Here is a 25,959-nt window from a genome sequence, read left to right as displayed (position 1 = left end):
TCGCATCGAAAAAATTAAAAAAAGGAAATTGAAGCTTGAAATCTCTAGTTTGAAGATCTTCCAGCAAAATATTTTTTTGAGCCACGGTTTTTGCGGAATCATAAGAAAAACGTCGAGACAAAATTTTTCTACATTTTTTAGTTTTGTTTTTTAGGTCTACGGGGCCGGGAAAAATTTTTTCAAAAAAACGAATTCATGGCTCGTTTAGGAAATTTATTCAGCTACAATTTGCTTTTTTTTGTTTTTCTGTACGACAATTTGCTGCTGAGATATCAGCCTTTAAATCAAAAAGGAGCCTTTTGTCTTCGATTATTGATATCTCAGCAAGTAATGGTCACACAGTAATTTAAAGGGCAGTTTAATAAACTTGAATAAATTCCCTACAAGCTCCATTTTCGATTTTTTCAAAAAAAAATTTTTCTTCATCCTTGATATCCATTTGAAAAACCCACAAAAAAAGACCATTTTCTGGTTTTTTAGTCAACTCATCGCTACTCTGCAAATATTGATAAAAAAAATAATGTTGCCAGGTAATTTTACAGCTTAATGTACCTCCAAAAACCCTGGAAATTTTCAGATTGATCCATTGAACCGTTTGTCCGGTCCGATTGCTCAAAGTTTTGCAAAACAATTAAAGGAACAAGTTTTGTTCCTTAAATTGTGTAATCATTACCAAAATGAAAAAATTAATTTTTTTCGGATTTTCTTTTATTTTTGCGTTAGTTATTCAGTAAATGTAAGGTAAAGAGGAAAAAAAAAATTTTTTTTCCGAAGAACGAAAAAAAAAATAACCCCCCGAATGAAACGTAAAAAAAAAAAATGTAAAAAAATTCTTGTATGGTCTCGTTTTTTAGAAAATTTTTTTTTTTCCTCTTTACCTTACATTTACTGAATAACTAACGCAAAAATGAAAGAAAATCCGAAAAAAATTAATTTTTTCATTTTGGTAATGATTACACAATTTAAGGAACAAAACTTGTTCCTTTAATTGTTTCGCAAAACTTTGAGCAATCGGACCGGACAAACGGTTCAATGGATCAATCTGAAAATTTCCAGGGTTTTTGGAGGTACATTAAGCTGTAAAATTACCTGGCAACATTATTTTTTTTATCAATATTTGCAGAGTAGCGATGAGTTGACTAAAAAACCAGAAAATGGTCTTTTTTTGTGGGTTTTTCAAATGGATATCAAGGATGAAGAAAAATTTTTTTTTGAAAAAATTGAAAATGGAGCTTGTAGGGAATTTATTCAAGTTTATTAAACTGCCCTTTAAATTACTGTGTGACCATTACTTGCTGAGATATCAATAATCGAAGACAAAAGGCTCCTTTTTGATTTAAAGGCTGATATCTCAGCAGCAAATTGTCGTACAGAAAAACAAAAAAAAGCAAATTGTAGCTGAATAAATTTCCTAAACGAGCCATGAATTCGTTTTTTTGAAAAAATTTTTCCCGGCCCCGTAGACCTAAAAAACAAAACTAAAAAATTTAGAAAAATTTTGTCTCGACGTTTTTCTTATGATTCCGCAAAAACCGTGGCTCAAAAAAATATTTTGCTGGAAGATCTTTAAACTAGAGATTTCAAGCTTCAATTTCCTTTTTTTATTTTTTCGATGCGATCATTTTTCACGAAAATACAGCCTTCCAAAAATCACTAAAAAATTTATAAAATTTTCTTGTTCCTTTAATTTTTTGGATAAGTGTATTAGTCGAAGAAAATGTTTTCGGATTAAAAATACCCAATTATTCAGCCCAAGAATAAAAAAATGAAGGCAAAAATTATCTTGGGCCAAGTCAACTTTTTTTTCTGTGTAAAAGTATACAAAATTATACATGGCAAAAACTCATCTATAATTTTATCTAGCGATTTATATACAATTATATATAATCATATTAAAATTCTTTTTTCTGGAATTGCCGTAATTTCGCGGTAACCCTACCATGTAACCCTAACCGCGGTAGAACTACCGTAAGTTACGGTACAACTACCGTAAGTTATGGTATATCTACCGTAATACTACCGTAAACCTATTGTAATGTTAGCTCCGCCAGGGTGGCACTCGTGTCTATGCTGCTATTTATGATTCTAAATTCGTATGAAATTATTATTTTTTTGTTTCAGTATGATATCATGTAGTTGCTGCTGTCAATGAAGCCAGTGTTACATTCTGGCTTATCTATTAATCTGACAGAATATTTTTAATTTGACCAGGTTGACGTCGTTAGGGCGTGAATAGACCCCAGGTGCGTCAGCTGTTGATCTTTTTCTATTTTATGCAAAAAAGTTTATTAACTTACCATGATGACGATTGTGGGCCCCATAACTCGCCCCAAGTAATCCCTTTGATGCCTCCGTTGAACGCGAACAAGACGAACTCTGAAGACTCGGTTCCTTCGTAGAGAAAAGCAATTTTAATTGGTCGATCAAACCACCAGAACTCGAAGGCTCAACAACACAAGAGCTTGAAAGCCCAACAACACACGAGCTCGAAAGCTCAACAACACAAGAGCCTGAAAGCTCAACAAGAACTTCCACCGACTTAATTTTCGGACGACCTTCGGTGAGGTCCGCGATGACACCTCGAATCTCGCGACCGAGCTGTACCGCACATCCTGACTTCCTGCGTCATCGGCCTCGAAGCATGAACTTCGGATTCGGAAAGGAAGCGTTCAGGCTGCCGGTATCGGCGCCCAGAACAGGTGAGAGTATTAGGCTGCCGGTAGCGGCACCCAATTCGAAGTATGTGATTTTTGGGCTGCCGGTAGCGGCGCCCAAAGTTTAAACAAGGAGAGCGTATTTTAATAAAATACGGATATATATTTTGCTTCAAGTCCGAGTGACAGGATCAAGCCAGCAGGTTTGTGTAGAGTTCTTGGCTCTACTAGATCTTGTGATCGACTGCCTTGTAATCGACTGACTTGATACTGTCGCTCCTTGGTATTATACATTTTCAAAAATGTTAACGTTGCATCTCAGGTTTCCTATGAGAGAATCGTCGTGGCCGAGAATCATCGTGGCCCGAGTCTCATGCATCGTCATCTGTTTAGACTATCCGCGAGCCACGGCGACTCTCTTATCGCAAGAGATCTCCACTACATTGTTGGCGGTGAATAAAAATAATATCGCCAAAAAAGTAACGATTTATTAATTTATTAATTAATTATAATTCTAAGAAGTGTCGAACCGTTAATTCGCTTACTGCGACGAATAAATAATACGAGACTTCTAAAAAAAAATTTCTAAAAATTTTTATTTAAATTTAATTAAAACCAGAACGTAACACCAGGGTTATAAATGACATACCCTTTGATTTTTTTTGTTAACAAAAAAAATTTTAAGTTGTAATAAAAGATCGAAATGTGTTTTTATGATCAATTGTATGTGTTCTGAAATACAAATTTTTAATAATAGTATCTTATATATCTTGTGAAATCAGTATTATACTTTATATCACTAGATGTATACAATAGCTTATGTAATGAATGCACGAAGAAAAACGCCGATAAACGTCCAAAGCTAGTGCCATACAGCTAGAGTAGTCAAATAATTTACTTTGTTATCATTACAAAAGATAATATTATTCACTTAAAAAAACAACTCGAAATAAAAAACAAATCATCTTTGGTGTTACGTCGTATCAATGAAAAGACATATGTATAAAATTCAGATGACGTTACCATGATTTAGACATGTGTGTGCTTAGTAATCAGATGCGCGTGTGCAGTTCAGAGATTTTAGTTATGTTAATAAGGCAGCTAACTTCAAAGTGGCGTCATAAGAGACTAAGAGAGAAAGGTGATAGATTAGTTATTGGCTTGAATTATTGATTAGGGATATACTCCACCCATTTCACTCAAATTCAGAGTGGTTTAATATAAAAATAAGTGTTTTAATATATATTAAACCACTCGTTTAACCAATCAGAAAGGATTGAATTTCAATATAAAATTTTATGAGACTAACTTTAGCCTACTAACGGCGTACTCCTCGGCATGAGTTACATAAAAAAAAATCAATTCAAAACTGAACTGATTTAATGTATTTTAAAATAAAAGTGTTTTTTGCTTTACATTAACGTAATTTAATTTTAAAATGAGTTTTTTATTCTTTCAATCTAAAATTAATCGTTTTGAGATAAGTCTACATTCATTTTGTACTAAATGTTGTCAAATCTTGAAATGAATTAATTTTTACTTGCAGTATGTTAAATCTTGCTTCGATTAAAAACTTGATGTATTGAAATAAATCGATATTGACTAAATTCGAGAGAGCGATGTTTTCAGAAGAAGTGAGTATCTTCTGAAACCAAGAGCTTGATTTTCTTGAGCCAACTAAGCTGTTTTCTTATTCGGAGAAACTAAAAACATTTAAAGCAAAAATCTATATTTTTAAATCAAGATTGAATTCCTGTATTGGAAAGCTTGATTACTTTAATTTAAGAAGATAAACATTTTTACCCAGAGAAAATTTTTTTAAACAAGGAAATAGGATATTTTAATTTAAGAAATTATTCTTGGAAATGACTATCTTCTTGACTCAAGGATTCCTTTTTTTCTTTGTACAAAAATAAATTCTATGTTTCTCCGGAAAGTTGACGTAGTACTACAGCATTTGACAATGCAAAACCGGTAATCTGTTGGAAAAAAATTAATTAAAAACTTAAAGTAATCAACATTTAGTTTAAAACTTACTGCCTTGAAAGTTTGTAAAGATAGTATATAAAATAGTCCTCCGTTGAAAAGAATCGGTTTTTGGGCACGCATTAAACTAAAGTTTATCATTTGATTTATTTCAACTGTTATTTGTCGGTGTTGACCACTAAATTTACCCTTGTGATTAACCATCGATTGCTCCCAATTGCATGAATATATTGCATCTGCAGTTTTCAATCCCTAAAAATGTTCAAGTAGTTATAGTTCATCTATTTAAAAAATAATCCTCTAAAAGGAGATATTATTCATTTTGGCGTCGTTCTGTCAAATGAGAAATATAATATTTAATAATTATAGTGCAAATAATCATTCCTAATCCATTAAAAAAGTAACTAACCAGTTCTTCAATTTTCGTTGCAATGAATGAATATAAGAATAATTCAACAGTAACTCCTGACCAGTATTCTGCCATACTCATCAACTTCATTATACATTCGATACTTGACTAATTGAATAAATAATATAAATTATGAATCGCTAACTATATTCACACATAGAAAGGTACACATGCACAAGCCAAATAATAACTGAGTTAGAATCATTTTATGATAAATAAATAAGTTATTAAATATAAACTGTATTGAAAATTCTGAGTATGATTTTTTTATAGTCTATTAGATTTAAAACGTCTCTTAAATCGCCTCGGAAAAATTATTGAATTTAATTATTTTAGGTACATAGAAAACATTGAAGTGAGATAGGATATCAAAGGATTTTTGAATTGTCACAAATTTCTTCTTTTTTTTTTTTTTCTAAAATATTTTCTTTAAATTTTTATATTTACAACTTGGCATCAACAAAAACTTGAAAGGCCGTGGGACGATAAGTATACCGAATCGGCCCCAGATAGGGATCGGACTCATTTTTTCAGGGAATGTTTGTACTCATGAGATACTTCGATGCTGCGAGTTTCAGGTCTTTATCTATAACCACTTCGGAGTAAATCGAAAAATACCGAAAATTAGAAAAAATTGATGTTCTCAGAGCGTACTCATTCGATTGATCTGAAAATTGGATATGTTTTGGGGGTTGATGGTAGCTATCTGGCAAAAAAATGAGAGCTATTTCGGCTCACAAAAACCTAAAAAAAAACGAGTTTATATTTTTAATTTCAATTTTTAAGCATCTTACCATTACGACACAGTTATGAAAATATTTTTTTTGAATTCCTCATCCAATTTCTTATGAATCTATGGCCTTCGAAATTTTTAAAAATGGTACTACATATTGAAAAAAAATGAAAACCATTTTTTGCTCAAAAATCGGGTTTTTCTAATAATTTTACTCTTGAACTGATAAAATACAAAACTTACTCGTTTACTAAGGTAGAGAAAACCATAAAAGAAATAAAATATCCTTACATTATTAAAATAATTTTTTTTATTTATTAATTTCAACGCTGATATTTCATCCATAAACAATTAAAACTGCAATTAAATATATTAATCTACTACAAATGATAAATAAAATTGTTCTCCTAATTTGTGACTAGTCTTCGTCGCTATCGTCATCAATCACAGGAGTGATATTATCTTTATTAAATAAAGTGTTGAGTATTGCTGCTGATCTGGGGATTTTAGCCAAATATCGCCCGTATGCTAAATAGAAAATAATTGCAGCAACGTGCGAACAACAACCGATTGTCCTCAATCCGTTAGCGCATTCACAGCAATATCTTGATATTCCACTCCATCCAATAGTATCATGTTTATATTCAATGAATCATTTGTACACTTTTCTATTAATATGACGAGATCGCACTTGAGCCTTTAAAATATTGGTTTTATCTCTGACAAACTGGATAATCATATTATCAGATTCGTCAATCGTCTCTGCTAGATATGATACTGCTTGTTTATATTGATAAGAACCGGTAAAGAAAAGTTTCAGGTCTTTCTCTGTCATTTCTGGAAAGTCGATCAAATCAGAGGACAAAATCGTTTCGAAAGGAAGTTTTTTTCGCTGCCAACCATTTTTATCGACTTCATCAGCAAGTGTATTATTAGTGTAATTTCGAGATTCAATCATTTCAACAATTTCATCTGAGTACTCTTCATCAGAAATAAGACGTTTGTTGTACTGATTGTGAAGAAATGATGCGATTCTATAAAAATTACTGACTCTGGGTAACATTTTATTATCGAATTTTAGGTCTAGTAGACGATATTTTTGTTCCAGCATTCCGTGTACTGCTTCAACTACCCAACTACCCGACGAATCTTTGTGACGTATCTTGATGAATTAGATTCAGAAGTTGTTAACCGATTTCTTTTGCCTTTCAATGCTGGCATTAACACTTCATAACCTTTTTCTTCTAAGTGCGCCTGAACATCTCGAAACCCTCTATCAACAACAAAAACATCACCAGGTTCCAACAAATTACTAATACCATCAGCAGTATCGATAATTTCTTTCATTATACTAGCATCATTTACATTGGCATGGTAGGGCCCTAACATATCTACTATATACCCATTGGTAGTACAAATAGTAAATGGCTTACATAACGGTACTTTCTTCTGTCCAGAAAAAGACTTTCTCTGATAAGCGTTATTAGAGCTCTTTTGATGCCGAGCATACGTTCCATCGCAAATAAAGAAAAGCTTATCACTACGATCAGCAAACAAACTTTTCAAAAGTGGTGATAAATGATTTTCAATGAGGTTTTTTCGAGACATAGATCGGAAACCAAAGTACTGAGGTAATATATCTTTCTCAAATGATTGGATCACTTGGTCACAATATTTTGAAACCAGCATCTCCTTTTCCAATTGTAAGGTCGCTGATATCAACCTGTTAGAGTTACCGGTACGTGACTTAAATAAGAATACAATGAGAGCTTGAATGACTGAACAGGAATCTGTATTCCTCATAGTTGTCAATAAGTCTCGCGATTCGAGTATGTTTCCACGTTGTAAACCAGTAAATATAAAAAGTTGCTCATCCGTTATTCGAAAATCATCCATTTTATCGAGAAGTGTCGAATCACATTCTACAGCCAAACTTTCCATCATTTTAGACAATTCTGAAGATCTTAAGTTACTCCAATTAGAATAAACTTTCAAGTGGTTCAAATTCTCCGTATAAAAGCGTTTTTTTATGAGATGATCGCTGCAGCATCGATTCCCATTCGGAATAAAAATTCTTTCCTTTATAAAGCATTGCATACGGGCATCTTGAGGAACAACGACTAGATTTTGATTTGAGACAGAACATACACAACAATATCTATGAGTCGCAACAGTTCTCTTCATTTGAACTTCTATACATTCATCTATTTCATCATCACAGGCAACATCTAAATGAATAGATGGATCATCAGTACTTGATTGAGATAAAGTCATCGTTGATAAAGTCGATTCTGTTCTTTCTAAAAGATCACTCCTATCTGAAGGTAGTTCATCTTCCAACGATAATTCCTGATTCTCATCTTCAAGTTTGGTTTTTTTATATTTTTTTACGCGACAATTCGAACAAAGAATATCACCAACCACAATTGGACACTCAAAAACAGTTGAAAACTCTTCAGCTTCTTCGTCAGATTTTATATGTTTTGGAGTAAATAGTTATTTAAACAATTAAAAATAATTACTAAATATAGATAATAGTACAGCCAATTCTTTGGAATGTCAACACTCAGTAATTTTTAGGTTATCTACAGATCTAGTGACTTTTCACAAAAAAAAAACAGTGTTACCAATTTCGAATTACAGTGCCATCTTGTGGTTGTTAAATTCATTGAATATTGGGCGGGAACGTTTAAGTTCTCTGAAACAACGTTGATTTACATAACCAATAGTAATGAATACTGATTTACTCATTACAGTTACTGATAGAGTTTTTAATAATAGTTAAGTACATTGAATAAAATTATTTTAATTATGTAAGGATATTTTATTTCTTTTATAGTTTTCTCTACCTTAGTAAACGAGTAAGTTTGGTATTTTATCAGTTCAAGAGTAAAATTATTAGAAAAACCCGATTTTTGAGCAAAAAATGGTTTTCATTTTTTTTCAATATGTAGTACCATTTTTAAAAATTTCGAAGGCCATAGATTCATAAGAAATTGGATGAGGAATTTAAAAAAAATATTTTCATAACTGTGTCGTAATGGTAAGATGCTTAAAAATTGAAATTAAAAATATAAACTCGTTTTTTTTAGGTTTTTGTGAACCGAAATAGCTCTTATTTTTTTTCCAGATAGCTACCATCAACCCCCAAAATATATCCAATTTTCAGATCAATTGAATAAGTACGCTCTGAGAACATCAATTTTTTTCTAATTTTCGGTATTTTTCGATTTACTCCGAAGCTGTTATAGATAAAGATCTGAAACTCGCAGCATCGAAGTATCTCATGGGTACAAACATTCCCTGAAAAAATGAGCCCGATCCCTATCTGGGGCTGATTCGGTATACTTATCGTCCCACAGCCTTTGTTGAAAGCGCTATTTTTTTTATTATAATCGATTTTATAAAAATTTCTTTTTTTTTTTTTTTCATTTACCCGACTAGAAATTGTCCCAATACATATGGTGGGTCCCAATCGGGAATTGCTGTGGCATGCCCAGTAGGTCTACGCTTGTCAAAATCCGATCGGGAACTTGTTGGGATAGTCCGATGCAAAAATGAATGACTTTTACTGATTTTGCCACATTGGACCCAATCGGGAATTTGTTGGGATATTCCAGAGCAAAAAACTAGTTACCCGACATCAGTTTTTCCTAAGTGGGTCCTAATTGGGACCTTGTTGGGATAATCCAATGCAGAAATTATTATTATTTTAATAACTATTACGATTCATATACAATCTGAAATGCTCACAATTTGTTAGTAAAAGTTTATTTTTTTGTTTAAAGTTAATAATAAAAAAAATTAGTTTTTTACGTTTGCATACAATATTTGATAAAATTATCTATATTATTAAGAGAATAAGGTAAAATTTGTTCCAGCTATATCTATATGTTATAATTACACGGAAAAATTGAAACCCGACTGGTTCGTGTGCAGCACACGACCGAGTCGTGTGCAAGAAAAAATAAGGGCAAGCACACGACTGGTTCTGGTGCGCACCCGAACCAGTCGTGTCTAGCACCGTACTCAGTCTGGTGCAGCACCCGAATTGCAGCACCGTAATCAGTCGTGTGCAGAACAATACTGATTCGTGTGTGCACATGAACCAGTCGTGTCTAGCACCGTACTCAGTCTGGTGCTGCCGTTGTTGCCAGTCGTGTCTAGCATCGTACTCAGTCTGGTGCTGCCGTTGTTGCCATTCGGGTGGCGCACCAGACTGAGTACGGTGCTAGACACGACTGGTTCGGGTGCAACACCGTGACCACTGGTGTGCTACACTCGAACAGTTACTGTTCGAAATTATAGTAATCTACACAGTTACATGATAGACAGTATAATTTTTGCAATTTTCACCAGCAAAATTAAACACTGCCTTTTAATAGTGTTCACGATCATTATATGAAAGCGGTTTTTATGATAGGGATTAGATGAAAAAAATTGACTTAAACTAATCAATTGTAATTTAGATTGTTTGTCATTGAAATTTATTCATAAAATACATAAGATTATACAATTATTATATCATTTCTTTACTATACAAATAAAAATTTATACCCACCATTTTGGTATGAAATAATAACCATTACCGATTTGAATAATACGTGTGACCGAACAAAATTCAAGATCTTCCATCTTCAAACAACGCCCGAATGGCGCACTATCAACAGCACTCTCATGGAGTCTAAATGCTTGATAGCTATCATAGCTATCTTTTATATAATAATCGTGAACGCTACTAAAAGGCAGTGTTTAATTTTGCTGGTAAAAATTGCAGAAATCATACTGTCAATCATGTAACTGTGTAGATTACTATAATTTCGAACAGTAACTGTTCGAGTGTAGCACACGAGTGGTTACGGTGTTGCACCCGAACCAGTCGTGTCTAGCACTGTACTCAGTCTGGTGCGCTACCCGAATGGCAACAACGGCAGCACCAGACTGAGTACGGTGCTAGACACGACTGGTTCATGTGCACACACGAATCAGTATTGTTTTGTACACGACTAATTACGGTGCTGCAATTCGGGTGCTGCACCAGACTGAGTACGGTGCTAGACACGACTGGTTCGGGTGCGCACCAGAACCAGTCGGGTTTCAATTTTTCCGTGTAGTTAGTGTTATTAAATTTGGTATCGGTAAGAAAGCCTTGACTTGAATTTGTGCCTTTTCATGCTTTAAACTCTTTTTTATTGCCAAGTATCGAGATAAATCAATTTATTTAAATCATTCAAATTACATTTAAATTACGCGCAAAAAAAGACAAGTAAACTTGTCGCACGCAAATTCACTTCAAGTCACATGCAGATTATCGTATAATCTACAAAAATGTCACGGCAACAGTTGAATCAGCAAAAAGCTACATAGGGAACAAAACAGCGAGCACTAAAATAGTACTCATATCGCATTAATAATAAAAAAAAGTATGTTCAATTCATGCGGTGTTGTCGATTACCCACACAAGCAAATGACTGCACTTACTTCGTTCGTGCGCTCAACTTTGCTCTCGTGGGCAATCAATAACTTACCACACTATAGTTGTACAATATACTATTATATATTTCTCATCTATTTTTAAAAAATATTCTATTGTAAAATTTACTAACAGATATGAAAAAATATATTCTGTATTGTAATTGTTATTAAACGTTTAGTAAAATTTACTAGTTATCAATAATGACATAATAAGATATTAAAAATTACTATACGTAATGTATTTTTTGCTAAGACGGTTGTATTTTTTTACTATTTGTGTAGTAAATTCTACTATGTATAGATAAAATTAAAAGTTGGTGGGGATTGCATATACAAAGATGTATTACAAGTTCTGAAACTTTTGTTCAAAGGACACATCGGGCCGTCAGACATTGGAAAGGACTCGCGCGCGGGAGATCAGGGTTCGAATTTCGGTTGAAACAAGTGATTTTTTGAAAAATAAAAATTGACACCAACACCAATACATATGATATAAATATCAATAATAATCAAAATGATAGCAACAATAATAAAAAGTTAAAAGCTAATAAAAATTTAATTTAATTTTTTTCCATTCTAATATAGTAAAATTTACTAAACGGGATAGTGAAATTTACTAAATGGGATAGTAAAATTTACTTAACTGGGATAGTAAAATTTACTAAACGACTTGTAAAATATGCTAATCTGTTTATGAATTTTTCATATAAATCATAAGCGTTCCAAGATTACTATCCAAATTTAGTAATTATTCTCATATTTTTTAGTAAAATTTACTATATTTTTTTCTTCGTGTATTATTTCCATAAGTACCGCTCCTAATATATTAGATTACGTTCCGGATCAAATCAAAATCATCTTATTTTTTTTTTGGCAATTTAATATTCTGTTTAATAGGGATCGTTCATTCGGGAACACATAGATCTTACCCAATTGGAGACCTACAGAGGTTGCTCGATCAGAGCTCAAGTACGTTTTTGCGTTACATCTCCATGTAGGGTCCCCATTGGACAACCCACTTGAGTCCCAAGTAGGTGCACTTAAAAATTTCTAGTCGGGTATATTACTTTAAACAAATTATGTTCGTTTTTTTGAGTGCTTCTTGAGTGTAGGTTTGACTTTGAATAAACTCATTATGATGCACTAAAAAAATTATCGCTAGCAGCTAGTGATTATTTTTTCGGTGTTAACTTAGAGCAGACGTCTATAAAAATTCTATCGAGTCTTTTTTTGACTCATTTAATTCTATTGCTTAATTAACTTTTTTTTTTTACATTGATTTCAATTGTTGACACTTCTAATGAAATCAAGCACAGAGCCACTGTACTGTCAAGACATAATAGAAATATTGGATAACTGGATACATTTTTTAATTTATCAACAAACCTGAAAGTTATTAATAGAATTTTATGCATAAACTTGTAAAAACTAACAAAAAGATCGAATAGATTTTCTAATAACATACTCTAAAATCTCTTGATGATGTATAAGGCAGTTCTTTAATTTCTTCTTAAATTTTTTTATTGCTAAATCACTATTAGAAAATCTGAAAAATTTTAATAGTTATCAAATTATTTTAATACTATCCCAGTGAACACATGAACTTAATTTGAGGTCACGTAAGTCATAGAAATGTCACGGCAGCTTGTATAAATTAGACGTCAATCTGACGTTCTATATGACTTGAGTACCCGGGGAAAATGATTTAGATCTGACCAGATATAATTATATCTCATCATATAAAATTACACCTTGGCAGATCTATTTATATCTGATCATATCTCATACTTAGACATGATCAGATCTCATTAGATCTACCCGCATGGAAAAGCTATATATTGTTAAAAGTATATAAAAAAATATATGGTGAATATGTAATAAATATATAGTGGCAAAAATATCTATATTGAAAAATATATTTTTTTTACATATATTGGATTATATATTTATCATAATATATTTACTTGTATATAATGTTTTGTATTTTTCTATACATATTATCTCATATAAAGCTCAATATATTCTTATCATATATGGATAGTATATATATAATTTATAAGTATAATATTGTAGTAATTGGTATCTTATAAATTAATATCACTTATACACTACAATAATAACACACTTATATTAGAAATAACAACACCACAATTAACAGCAGTAAAAGAAAGGTAATCAAAGATTTAGTTTATTGAGATATAATGTTTGCTGTTTAGTTGTCAGTATAAGACTGACTGACTTTTGTCGCGTATCTATAAAACAAGAGAAGAAGGCATTTGTTTTCTAGCTATTCAAATATTTAAAAGATCAGTTTCACATTCGTTACACTACCCCCTTCTCAATAAATTATCGTCCCGATAAAAATGGTATTGGAAGAATCGAACTTAATTGAAATTAAAACCATTTGCAATCTTGGTTCGATTCCGCTATGGTCCCAACACACCCTATCTATCACCCTACAGGGAAAAAAACACCATAGCCAAAAAACAACCCTGTAGGCTAACGCAAAGATAATAAAAAAATAAAAAAATTAGTCTATAGTTTAATTGAGTTAAGAATTGAAAATACAAAATAAAATATTCTGCTAAGAAGTTAATCGATACGCGTGACACTATTTTCCTATTCAGCGAATCAAATAAATAAAATTTGAAAATGTAACCCTCATCTTGATTGAATGGACCTTCAATGGGAATAGGATCAGGTACGGGACGGGAACAGGAACTCCTTCCTCTCCTCCTTGAAGGACTAGGAATTGACTCCTTCTTACCTTCCCCAATGAAATTGGAAATACTATCTGCACATAATAAACAAACAAAACGAGTATCTCCAACATTTTATTAAATTTTATAGTTAAACATATTTCATCATTACATTCTATTATTTATCAGTTGTTAATTTATAAACTTTCATTATCGTGATCAATTCAATAATTTCGATCTTAAATGCTCAATGTTCTGCCGTTCGATTCATCCAGACCATTCTCCGATATGTCATCTATAGCTAACATATCAATGATACTGAATAACACACGTTGCAACGAATTTCATTTTTCTCCCTAAAAGCTCCTCGGAAACTCTCCAGGGCATCCATCTATCTCTCAGAAGTCGTGGCCATCAACAAAAGAGAAATTTCGACTGTGTCAACTCCGGATGGATCCCAAAGCTCCAGTCAGGTTGCTCTTAGCCATTGATAAGTCCTCAGAATCAAACTTTTGATCCTCGTTGAGCTCACTTAGATCAAAAGAAATATCCAGTCTCCGATCAATGACTGAGGAATCCCGGGAACCCCGCAACGGTTAATCGTTCAGGGCCCACGGCCAGACTTCCCTTCAGCTAATATACTCAAACCCAGAACATTTCCAGTCCTTATAAAATCCCGGGAATCCCTCGAATAACGTTACCACCGAGATCATTCAGAGCCCTCAGCCAGACTTCTTTCAGAATCTCGGGAACTATTCAGCAACGTCTACAGTGTGGCTATTCAGGGTCCACTGCCAGACTTCTCCTAAGGACTATACCAGTCTTTAGCAGTCGTTCAGACATCTTCAATTCTATCAGTTTGCAAGATATCCTAGACTTACTAACTGACTACAGAATCCCGGGAACCCTTTACAACGTCTACACTGAGATCGTTCAGGGCCCCAGCCGGACTTCTCTTTTATTTCTTCTTATTGATCACAATATGGTACATGACGATTTACATGCATGATTTAATATTTTCATTTGGTATTTTTCTAATTTTATAAACTACGTTATTTAGCCTATTTTCAATTTTATAAGGACCCTCCCAATCGCATTGAAGTAAATAAATTTTTTAATTATTTCCGTTAATATCGACTTTTTTTTTCTTTAATTTAACTCATGATAGTAATCTCAGCAGTTTTATAAAACTTTTTTTTTCATCCGTATAAAACTATATTTATTAACTCGATAAATACTTGAGGTATATTATATAGCCCAGATAAAAATTTTCAAAAATGACTACCCAGATAGCAAAATGACGTCTTGATGAGTTCTGAATGAGTTCCTATTTATGATTTGGACGTCTTAAAAACACGTTAAAGAAGTCTTTAAGAAGTTCTCAAGATGTCGAATGCGCCACCTAGCGAACTCAGTAAGACATCTTTAAAAGTTCTCAAAGAGTTCTCAAAGAGTTCTTTTTTCTGACTCCGCAAATAAGACTTCAGAATGAACTTACCATGACGTCTTAAGGAGTTCCTAATTTTGACTTCATTTTGACTTCAAAAAAGTTAAAAAAAGAATACATTTAGACGTCACAAAACTGACGTCTTATTTATGAAGTCTTCAAGAACTCTTAATTTAGAGTTCTTAAAAATGACACCTTTAAGAAGTCATTGTAAGACTTCTTGAAGACTCCTTCAAAAATACGTCGTAAAGCAGTCATTCTGACTTTCATGCTGTCTGGGTATCTATACAAAATTTTTTATCTATTGTTCTTCAACACAAAATCATTAAATATACCCGGTTTATTAATTACGTCAATCTATTACAAAACAAAAGAGCGGTTAGATGTCACGATATTTTTAGTTAGTTTATGTTTGATAAAATGATGTTTCTTTTATTTTTAATTTTACCTAACTACTATTATTATTAAATAATGATACTTATCCTTTCTGAATTTCGAGTTGTCTATGAATTTAACTTCAACTCTTCAATTGATGCTAATAATATATTCTTCCAGCTTCACTGTTTTGTTAAAAAAAAAAAATAAGATTACCCGGCGTTTAATATTTTGATCACTATTATTTTATATTTTTATCACACACGTAATTACTCATACCCGCACTTTAACACAAATTAATAGAAATATTTTCACAACGCTAATTTATTAATCACGAATTTTTTTTTTATATATCGTACATCACACATATAAATTCAAATACGCACTTTGACACCGATTAAGAAAAATATTTTCACAAAACTTAATTATTTAATCACTGAATTCGTTTAAATTATTACACGCACTTGAAATATATATTATAAAATATATTCACAAATTTTAATTCATTCATCACCGTATTTATTTATATTACTTATTTACTTATTTTACTACACGCACTTTAACATAATAACATATATTCACAAAACTTATTTGATTCATCACTAAATTTATTTAAATTCACACGCGCACTTTATCACAAATTAAAAAAAATATGTTTTTACTAAACTCGTTTAATTGATCACTGAATTTACGTCTTTTTTTAATATTAAAAACACGATCGTTTCAAATCTTTGCCTTTCCCGTCGCGTCGCAATATTTGGACAGCTATTTTTATTTTATATTTGTAAATACACACGAAGGTTACGCGCACTTCTGACACCAAATTGTAGCAATTGGTATCTTATAAATTAATATCACTTATACACTACAATAATAACACATATTAGAAATAACAACACCACAATTAACAGCAGTAAAAGAAAGGTAATCATAGATATAGTTTATTGAGATATAATGTTTGCTGTTTAGTTGTCAATATAAGACTGACTGACTGTTGTCGCGTATCTACACTTATCCAAAAAATTAAAGGAACAAGAAAATTTTATAAATTTTTTAGTGATTTTTGGAAGGCTGTATTTTCGTGAAAAATGATCGTATCGAAAAAATAAAAAAAGCAAATTGAAGCTTGAAATCTCTAGTTTGAAGATCTTCCAGCAAAATATTTTTTTGAGCCACGGTTTTTGCGGAATCAGAAGAAATAGGTCGAGACGAAATTTTTCTAAATTTTTTGGTTTCGTTTTTTAGGTCTACGGGGCCGGGAAAAATTTTTTCAAATAAACGAATTCATAGCTTGTTTAGGAAATTTATTCAGCTACAATTTTCTTTTTTTTGTTTCTCTGTACGACAATGTGCTGCTGAGATATCAGCCTTCAAATGAAAAAGGATCCTTTTGTCTTTGATTATTGATATCTCAGCAAGAAATGGTCACACAGTAATTTAAAGGGCAGTTTAATAAACTTGAATAAATCCCCTACAAGCTCCATTTTTGATTTTTAAAAAAAAAAATTTTTTTTCATCCTTGATATCCATTTGAAAAACCTTCAAAAAATGGCCATTTTCTGGTTTTTTAGTCAACTCATCGCTACTTTGCAAATATTGATAAAAAAAATAATGTTGCCAGGTAATTTAACAGCTTAATGTACCCCCAAAAACCCTGGAAATTTTTAGATTGATCCATTGAACCGTTTGTCCGGTCCGATTGCTCAAAGTTTTACAAAACAATTAAAGGAACAAGTTTTGTTCCTTAATCTGTGTAATCGTTATCAAAATAAAAAAATCATTTTTTTTTCGGATTTTCTTTCATTTTTGCGTTAGTTATTCAGTAAATGTAAGGTAAAGAAAAAAAAAAAAATTTTTTCCGAAAAACGAAAAAAAAAAAATAACCCCCCGAATAAAACATAAAAAAAAAAAAATTAGAGAAAATTCTTGTTTGGTCTCGTTTTTTGGAAAATTTTTTTTTTTTTTCCTCTTTACCTTACATTTACTGAATAACTAACGCAAACATGAAAGAAAATCCGAAAAAAATTGATTTTTTCATTTTGATAACGATTACACAGATTAAGGAACAAAACTTGTTCCTTTAATTGTTTTGTAAAACTTTGAGCAATCGGACCGGACAAACGGTTCAATGGATCAATCTGAAAATTTCCAGGGTTTTTGGGGGTACATTAAGCTGTTAAATTACCTGGCAACATTATTTTTTTTATCAATATTTGCAGAGTAGCGATGAGTCGACTAAAAAACCAGAAAATGGCCATTTTTTAAAGGTGTTTCAAATGGATATCAAGGATGAAAAAAAATTTTTTTTTTTTTAAATCAAAAATGGAGCTTGTAGGGGATTTATTCAAGTTTATTAAACTGCCCTTCAAATTACTGTGTGACCATTTCTTGCTGAGATATCAATAATCAAAGACAAAAGGATCCTTTTTCATTTGAAGGCTGATATCTCAGCAGAAAATTGTCGTACAGAGAAACAAAAAAAAGCAAATTGTAGCTGAATAAATTTCTTTTCTAAAATTTGAATTCCTTTTTTTGCAAAAATTTTTCCCGGCCCCGTAGACCTAAAAAACGAAACCAAAAAATTTAGAAAAATTTTGTCTCGACCTATTTCTTCTGATTCCGCAAAAACCGTGGCTCAAAAAAATATTTTGCTGGAAGATCTTCAAACTAGAGATTTCAAGCTTCAATTTGCTTTTTTTATTTTTTCGATACGATCATTTTTCACGAAAATACAGCCTTCCAAAAATCACTAAAAAATTTATAAAATTTTCTTGTTCCTTTAATTTTTTGGATAAGTGTATAAAACAAGAGAAGAAGGCATTTGTTTTCTAGCTATTCAAATATTTAAAAGATCAGTTTCACATTCGTTGCAATATAATAAACTTGATATATATATCCATATATTTTGACTCATATAATTAGTGGTATATGGTTTCTATATAATTGATTATATATGAAAGAATTTATATGATTAAATATATGGTTCGCGGTATATTGGAATTATATTTTTCCAGTATATTAAAACTTATATTTTTGGCAATATATTGAAAATTTTATTTTTTCAATATACTTTTTTAATTTCTACACAATTCCACAAAAAAAGTCAAATTTATTATTTTTTCTCCTTCTGTTCATTGACCTTATATTTACTGGCAATAACTTAAGAAAAGTAAAAAAAGTGCCATATGTTTTACAATATATAGGAAACCATATATTTTGCAATATATGGGAAAACATATATAAAAAATTTAAAAAATACTATATATTATTGATATACTACTTTCAATATAATATATCAATATAAAAAAGATATATTAAAATATATATGTAAAACATACATAAAAAGTCATATATTGATAAATATATTGATAATATATTCTAGCAATATATTTTTTTTCAATATATTATCATATATTAATACGGCAAAAATATAAATATTATTTTATATATTGTACAATATATTACATTATAATTTCATATATTCTATCATATATGTTTTCACATATAAAGTTTTTTCATGCGGGTAGGCTAGATACCATACCAGACATGATTATATCTAGTCAGATCGGCGTATATCTCGTAAGATTTGATCAGATATAACTATATCTGAACTAAATACAACAATTAACATAGTCAGATCCTATTATATCTGCTCAGATATAATTATGTATATCGTCCCCTTTCTACGTAAGCCTCGTAACTCCTTTTTTTTTAAATTGAGATAATGAGTGATAAACATTCCTTAGCACTTCTATTACGCAAAAAAAACATCAAACGTTCATAATGATGATAGATATGTTTTTAGAGACTTTTGATTTTTCTCGTATCTACATGTTCGAATTTAAAAACCTCGTATCTACCGTACTGCCAAAATTGTTAAGATACCATTGTTGTCTCATTACACTGTAAAAAATCGAGAGTGAATCCGGATTTAATTTCAATCCGAATTCACTCCGCCACTCGGAGTTCCGGAGTCTTAAAAAAAATCACTCCACATACGGAGTGAATTGGGAGTTTTTTTAGCGGAGTGATCTTGAAGTGACGCGGATGTGATTCCACTCCCAATTCACTCCGGTCCGGAGTTTTAACATTTAAATGAATTTATATTATTTTAGGGGAAGGGGGGCAAAATGGGCCCCCTAAGAACATAATTTTCAAATCCTCAGTTTTTTTAACTTGTTTTACTTTTTTTTATTCCCTTGCCAAGTATTTGACCTTAATTTGTTCTGTCCATTAAAAATAAATAAAAAATTTTAAAATGGGGGGTAAAATGGGCCCCCTTAAAAAAATTTTTATAGGGTGAGTTCTTCAGCTTGTTTTACTTTTTTTTCCTTCTGCTGAGTTTGTGGTGTTAATTTGCTGTGTCTACACAGTAAAAAATATTGTGTTAAATTCAACACATTCTGTGTGTTAGAAACGGTCCACACAATATTTGTGTCATTTTTCAACACAGACTATTTGTATTGAATTTCAACACAAAATTTGTGTTAAAATTCCAACACTTTTTTGTGTTGATTTTAAAGTAACACTTAATAAATGTTGATAATATCGATTTTTATACTAAGTAACACTTTTAAAGTGTTGGAGAGTGAATCGATTGAAAATTATAAAGTAACACAGAGAATTGTGTTGATTTGACACAAAATAATCAACACAAAAAATTTAACACGGACCATTTTTAACACAGATACACAATATTTTTTACTGTGTATCAAAATTATAGTTAGTAATGCTGTTGAACTCGTAACCTAGTGTGCTCTTATCATAATTCTTTAATCATTTCTGTTAAAATAATTTGAAGAACCCATTTGGCTAAAAAATATTCGTAGGTTTTCAAAGTCTAGGCAACCCATTTACCCCCCCCCCCACAACACCTTTCATGTTAAAAATCTTTGGGGGACCATTTTGCCTCAATGTCACATTTTGCCCCTCCCCCCGCCCCAAACACATTTCATGATAAAAGTTTTGAGGGGCCCATTTTGCCCAATCCCTTTCCCCTATATTAAACTGTTAAACAGTGTGTCTGTGCGAGTATGTGCGCGTGTGTGCAAGTGTGTGCACGAGCGTGTATGTGCGTGCGTGTGTGTGTGAGTGCGTGTGTGCGAGTGCGTGTGTGTAAGTAGACGTGTGTGGGTGTGCGTGTGCGCATATGTGTGCGAGTGCGCGATTGCGTTTATGAATAAAAAAAAAATTTTTTTTGATTCATAAACTCTTATCTACGAAAAAGTCACAAGGATATTTGATACGAAAACGCGTATCTACACAAACTTATGAATAATACGAGAATATCGATGCGGCTGGTATAATCTGTGTTTAATTCCATCAATGTAATAAATAAAGAGCATAAATTTCTAATTTATTTGAACTATTTACAAAAGTTAAGTAATAAAAAATGTTTTTATTGATTTCTCAAAAAATACGATTTTACGGATACGAGGTTTACGTAGAAAGGGGACGATATGTCTTATTTTTATAGAAAATTGTTTATATCTGGTCAGCTCTGCGCATAACTCGTAAAATCTGATTAGATAACTATATCTGAATACAAAAATTAACATGATCAGATCTTGTTATATCTGCTCAGATATAGTCATAAAAATTGTTCATATCTGGTTATTTACATTTACACGATCGCATGCGTGGGTCAGCGCAGTGGATAGCGTCAAAGACTTCGGATCTGAAGGATGCAGGTTCGAGCCCAGCAGTCATCGAGATTTTTTCATCAATCAAATTCATGTATAACTCTTCTAAGTAACGTTTCTAATAAGTTAGATTACATTTCGGATCGAATTAAAACTATCTTTTTTTTTTGCAATTTAATTTTTTTTTTTATTAGGGATCCCGGGAAAAAAGGTTTAGATCTGACCACATGTAATTATATCTGATCAGATCTGTCCAGATCTCGTCAGATAGAGTCAATTTAAAGATCTGGCTAGATCTGATCAGATATAATTGTATATGGTCAGATCTAAATCGTTTTCCCCGGGGTATGATGCATAAACTTGTGACATCATATTGATGTAAATCATGACTCTTGTATGACGTCACAGTCATGACTTATATATTACGTACACTTGTCATAAGATCTGTCACGTTGTTACGTAGAAATGAAGTCATTATCGTATATCATAATGACTTAGTTTTAAAATCATACATTTATGTCAGCAGCAAAGTCTCGGTTATACGTAATATGGATGTCACTCTGAAATCATCTCTTTACATCAGTGGCACGTCAGTATTTCACGCGATACTGATGTAATTTTCAAGTCATAGTTTTTTATCATCAATTTATTAAAAAGAAAAACAATCATAGAATGAATTTTCAAAATTGTGCAAATAACAACTGAACGTCAAATTTTTCTAAGGCCAAAGTAATCGATAAACTCGATAATAGACTATTTAGATATTTTAGATTAAATATTTAGCGTAAGTAGAAGAAATCAAGTTCAATTTTTTAAATGATAATATACCGAAAATCCTATCATTTAGGATGGCAAAGAAAATATTGCGAAAGTTTGAACTCTTTTAATATTAAGATTATAAAGTTCAGTATCGAAATTTTTCAATCGAGGAAATTTCATACGATTTTGTGGAATTATTTAATATTTCGCAAAGTTTTATAAAATTTTATGAATTTCACACCACAGCAAAAAAAAAAAAAAATTGTTACGTTCCCGTAATATTTCATCGATTAAATAAAATAAATTATTTTTAATAAATTAATTTTATCCGATGTAACGGAAATCGTCTACGATAAGAGAGTCGCCGTGGCTCGCGGAAAGTCTAAACAGATGACGATGCATGAGACCCGGGCCACGACGACTCTCTCACAGAGAACCTGAGATGCGGCGTCAACAATTTGTCAATTCTGTTGCTTTATTATATTTTTATAACGACTAAATAGTCAGTTCTTCGAGAGAGCTCATGGAGCTCGAACCTCTGCTCTCCATCATTAATAAGCTACAGAATTAATTCTAAATTAATTCAACCTTATTGTGGGGTGCCATTTGGCACCCCAATATTTTCACCTACACTATGACCTATCCATAGCCCTATTAATACCCAGGGGCGAGCGCTTACTAGCAGTTCCACCGTGTCCTATAATCCTGAGCGCCCAACGGCAGTTCGGGTTTCCTGCCGATTTTCCTACCATTCACCTGCTATAATAAATAATATGGAGACCGTGTCGTGAAATAAATTAAATCGCGAAAATTAATTACAAATGATAATTAATCGAATAATCGACGACCGGGGGGGTCTATCGATACTCCAATGAGGCCAAACCTGGACATTAATAGACAATTAAATATTTAAAAATATTTTAATTAAGATTGGAAATTTTCCAGTATGTAACAAATTACAAAAATTTTTACTAAGTATATCACAATTTCGGAAAATTTGTTTAAAATGATTTTTTTTTTTGTTCTCGAGTTAAATTTCATAAAATTTGATCGAATGCTTTTAGTATTTTATGAGAATTCTTATAAGATGTCAAAGAATTTTATAAGAATTCGTAAGATTCTATAAAATTATCATCCTGTTCCAACAGTATTATTGCTTCTAAAAAATGTTATACAATATTGAGTTTTTACAAAATTTTATGAAGCTTTATAAAATGTCATAAATGTTCATGGAATTTTTTAAAATTTTGTAAATAACCACCACAAAAACTGATAAACTCCGTTTTTTCCGGCATTTAACTATAAATACATCAATTAAACACTAAGCTCCAACTTTCATGATGGAGACCAGTGAGCAGCGTTCAGGATTACCAGCCAAGAGGAGCCGTGTTCTCGAGCCCAGCCGACGCCCAGGATCTTTTCATTATCTTATGTTATTAAATCGTGTTTCTAAATTTGTAATGGGTTTGCGCGATAATAATCAACTCAAAAATTCGATGTTTCAATTTTTTTTTCTTTTTTTTTAATATTTTTTCCAGATTAGTAATTTTGACATCACCCATATGTCATATTGACGTCATAGAATGTCACACAGACATCACATTTACGTCACGTATTCGTCATTAGTTTTGCATCATAATCTTACGTAAGAAAGTGCGAACTAATGAGTCAAACCTGACTCATTCATAACTTATATCTTACGTAAATGATGACATAGCGTAACGTCACTCTGACGTCAAATCTATGTCAATGTGTTTACTGGGATATTTCTTATCGTTTATTCACCTTAGAGATAATAAAACATCTTTCTCTTTAATTAAAGTATCATTCAACAATTGAATATTGAACGATATATTATACAAGAAAAAAACATTTAGTATATCGCTGAATGCAATTTCAAGGGAACTCATAATTGCGCTAGTTAACTGAAAAGCAAATGTCATTATATATTTGTAATTACTGTCAATAATCCATGGGTAAACTCCTGGATACGGTAAATTTCGGGTATAATTTGTGTTTACAATTTTTAAAATATAAACATTGTAATAATCGTATACAATAGGATTAATACACCATTGTATTACACCCGATAAACAAATAAAAAACCATATTTGGGAAAATTTTATCGTTTTATGTTGAAAATTCATTATTTGTAGATTGTATTGATAAAGCTCTGTAATAATTATTATTCGATTAATCAGCACAGGTTTATGATTTTCGATTTTTACCTTTCCCATTTTCATTATATTTGAGACAAATTCTGTGACAACGTTTCATTCTTAACAGAATATCTTCAATGTCATTCATTTTTATAATTATACAAATCCATTTGAATAATCCAACCGAATGAAATAACATTGGATTCAAATGACCCGCGAAACTTGTCAAGTCATAGCTGTTAGATATATCAATAGTTTCCGATATAACAAGCAACGAGGTCAAAGTTAACAAAACTATATTTAGAAAAATGTTTATTATATTTTTACTCAACGTTAAAGATGAATTTTTTTTCCAAAATTTAACATGAATTATAGCACTGAAAATATTGTCTACAAATTTTTCAAAATCCATTGAAATATTTTTTCAATTCATCGGTGGATCTAAAAAATATGAAAATTGTGAATTAAGTAAATTTATAAATATTTATTCATTACTTATTAATACTACTAGGAATTATAATATGAAATTATAATTCCTGATTTTGCTGGTCAATGGTAAATGAAAAGAAGGTTTCGTTTGTACTGTATTATATTTACTTTCACCGTACCTTTATTCATAACCACCTAAGTGAAGAAACAAAAAAAGTACCGTAAGTACTTGCACTTCGAATTCCACGTCTTATCTTACATATACTCCTAATATATGTACACCGGACAATTACGTGCATTACGTCATATACGCTGGAATTCCCATGTACACAAACAAGTTGCGTGTACTTGATCCTTGTAAATTTTTTTTTTTCTATAACCAAAGTCAATGAAAATCACAATCAATTGAATTTATATATGACGTTTTTCATTTAGGTACACATATAATTAATTCATTAAAATTCAATACTCACGTATTATAAAAATGCTAGTAATGATTATTTATTTTTAAAAATATTTCTTACTTTGGTGGATCTTTGGTGGGTCTTTGATTTATGTCGGGCAAGATAAGGATTTAGATTGTTTCCTTTTGGTGGTTGCATAAAGACTGACTAAGTATACAAGTGTAAGAGGTCACAGACCTCTAATCTGATATTCTAGAACTTTAAAGTGAAACTTGAAAGTTATTACGAAGGCCGAATGAAAACTCCAATTTAATATAATGATACAGTAATTTATGGAAATTAAGGTAGACTATTTTCTATGAAATCTGTTGCAGCCAACTACAAAGAAACATTTAATAGCTAATATGTACCACACGACTTATACAAACGGAATAATAAATGAGTTAATTTTGCGACGAAACTTTCTGCGTTATTCTCATGACACGAAGACTCCTCGCTATGATTAAAATTACAAATGACATGCTATCATAATGACATCTACAATGTAGAGTATTTCAGTTACTTCTATTTAAATAAAAAAAGACAAGTTTTCAATTGCTATTAAATTTTTTTATTTTTTTTAAAGCGAAGCTTCTTTACGGGTGTTTGCGATGAGGACTTATCACAGAAAAAGTGAAACGTTATGAAAAAGTGCGACGTAAATGAGCGAGAAAGAGTGAGTGAGAGAGGGGGCCGCACTGCCTGTTTCCTCTTTCTTGTTTTGTGTACATATTATTTGTATATATCTA

General features: G+C 31.4%; 1 protein-coding gene across 3 annotated transcripts; it reads right to left on the bottom strand.

Moving 5' to 3' along the window:
* Positions 1–3,965: 3,965 nt before the first annotated feature.
* LOC130668620 (odorant receptor 9a-like) lies at positions 3,966–25,455 on the bottom strand. Of its 3 annotated transcripts, none has more exons than XM_057470982.1 (10): positions 25,241–25,455; positions 24,947–25,140; positions 24,408–24,779; positions 23,965–24,352; positions 12,723–12,803; positions 12,532–12,643; positions 5,050–5,157; positions 4,692–4,892; positions 4,430–4,633; positions 3,966–4,357 (listed from the first exon to the last, which is right to left on the bottom strand). In XM_057470982.1, exons 3-9 carry the CDS (start codon positions 24,748–24,750, stop codon positions 4,574–4,576), a joined length of 1,293 nt encoding a protein of 430 aa, XP_057326965.1. In that variant the 5' UTR covers positions 24,751–24,779; positions 24,947–25,140; positions 25,241–25,455; the 3' UTR covers positions 3,966–4,357; positions 4,430–4,573. The 3 variants fall into 3 exon arrangements, with proteins under 3 accessions (XP_057326965.1, XP_057326966.1, XP_057326967.1); XM_057470983.1 differs by having other exon boundaries at positions 3,966–4,380; positions 4,458–4,633; XM_057470984.1 differs by having other exon boundaries at positions 3,967–4,357; positions 4,458–4,633.
* Between the last annotated feature and the right edge of the window lie 504 nt (positions 25,456–25,959).

Source organism: Microplitis mediator, chromosome 5, assembly GCF_029852145.1.
Source record: "Microplitis mediator isolate UGA2020A chromosome 5, iyMicMedi2.1, whole genome shotgun sequence".
Classification (NCBI taxonomy): Eukaryota; Metazoa; Arthropoda; class Insecta; order Hymenoptera; family Braconidae; genus Microplitis; species Microplitis mediator.
This window is presented reverse-complemented; position numbering and strand designations above follow the sequence as displayed.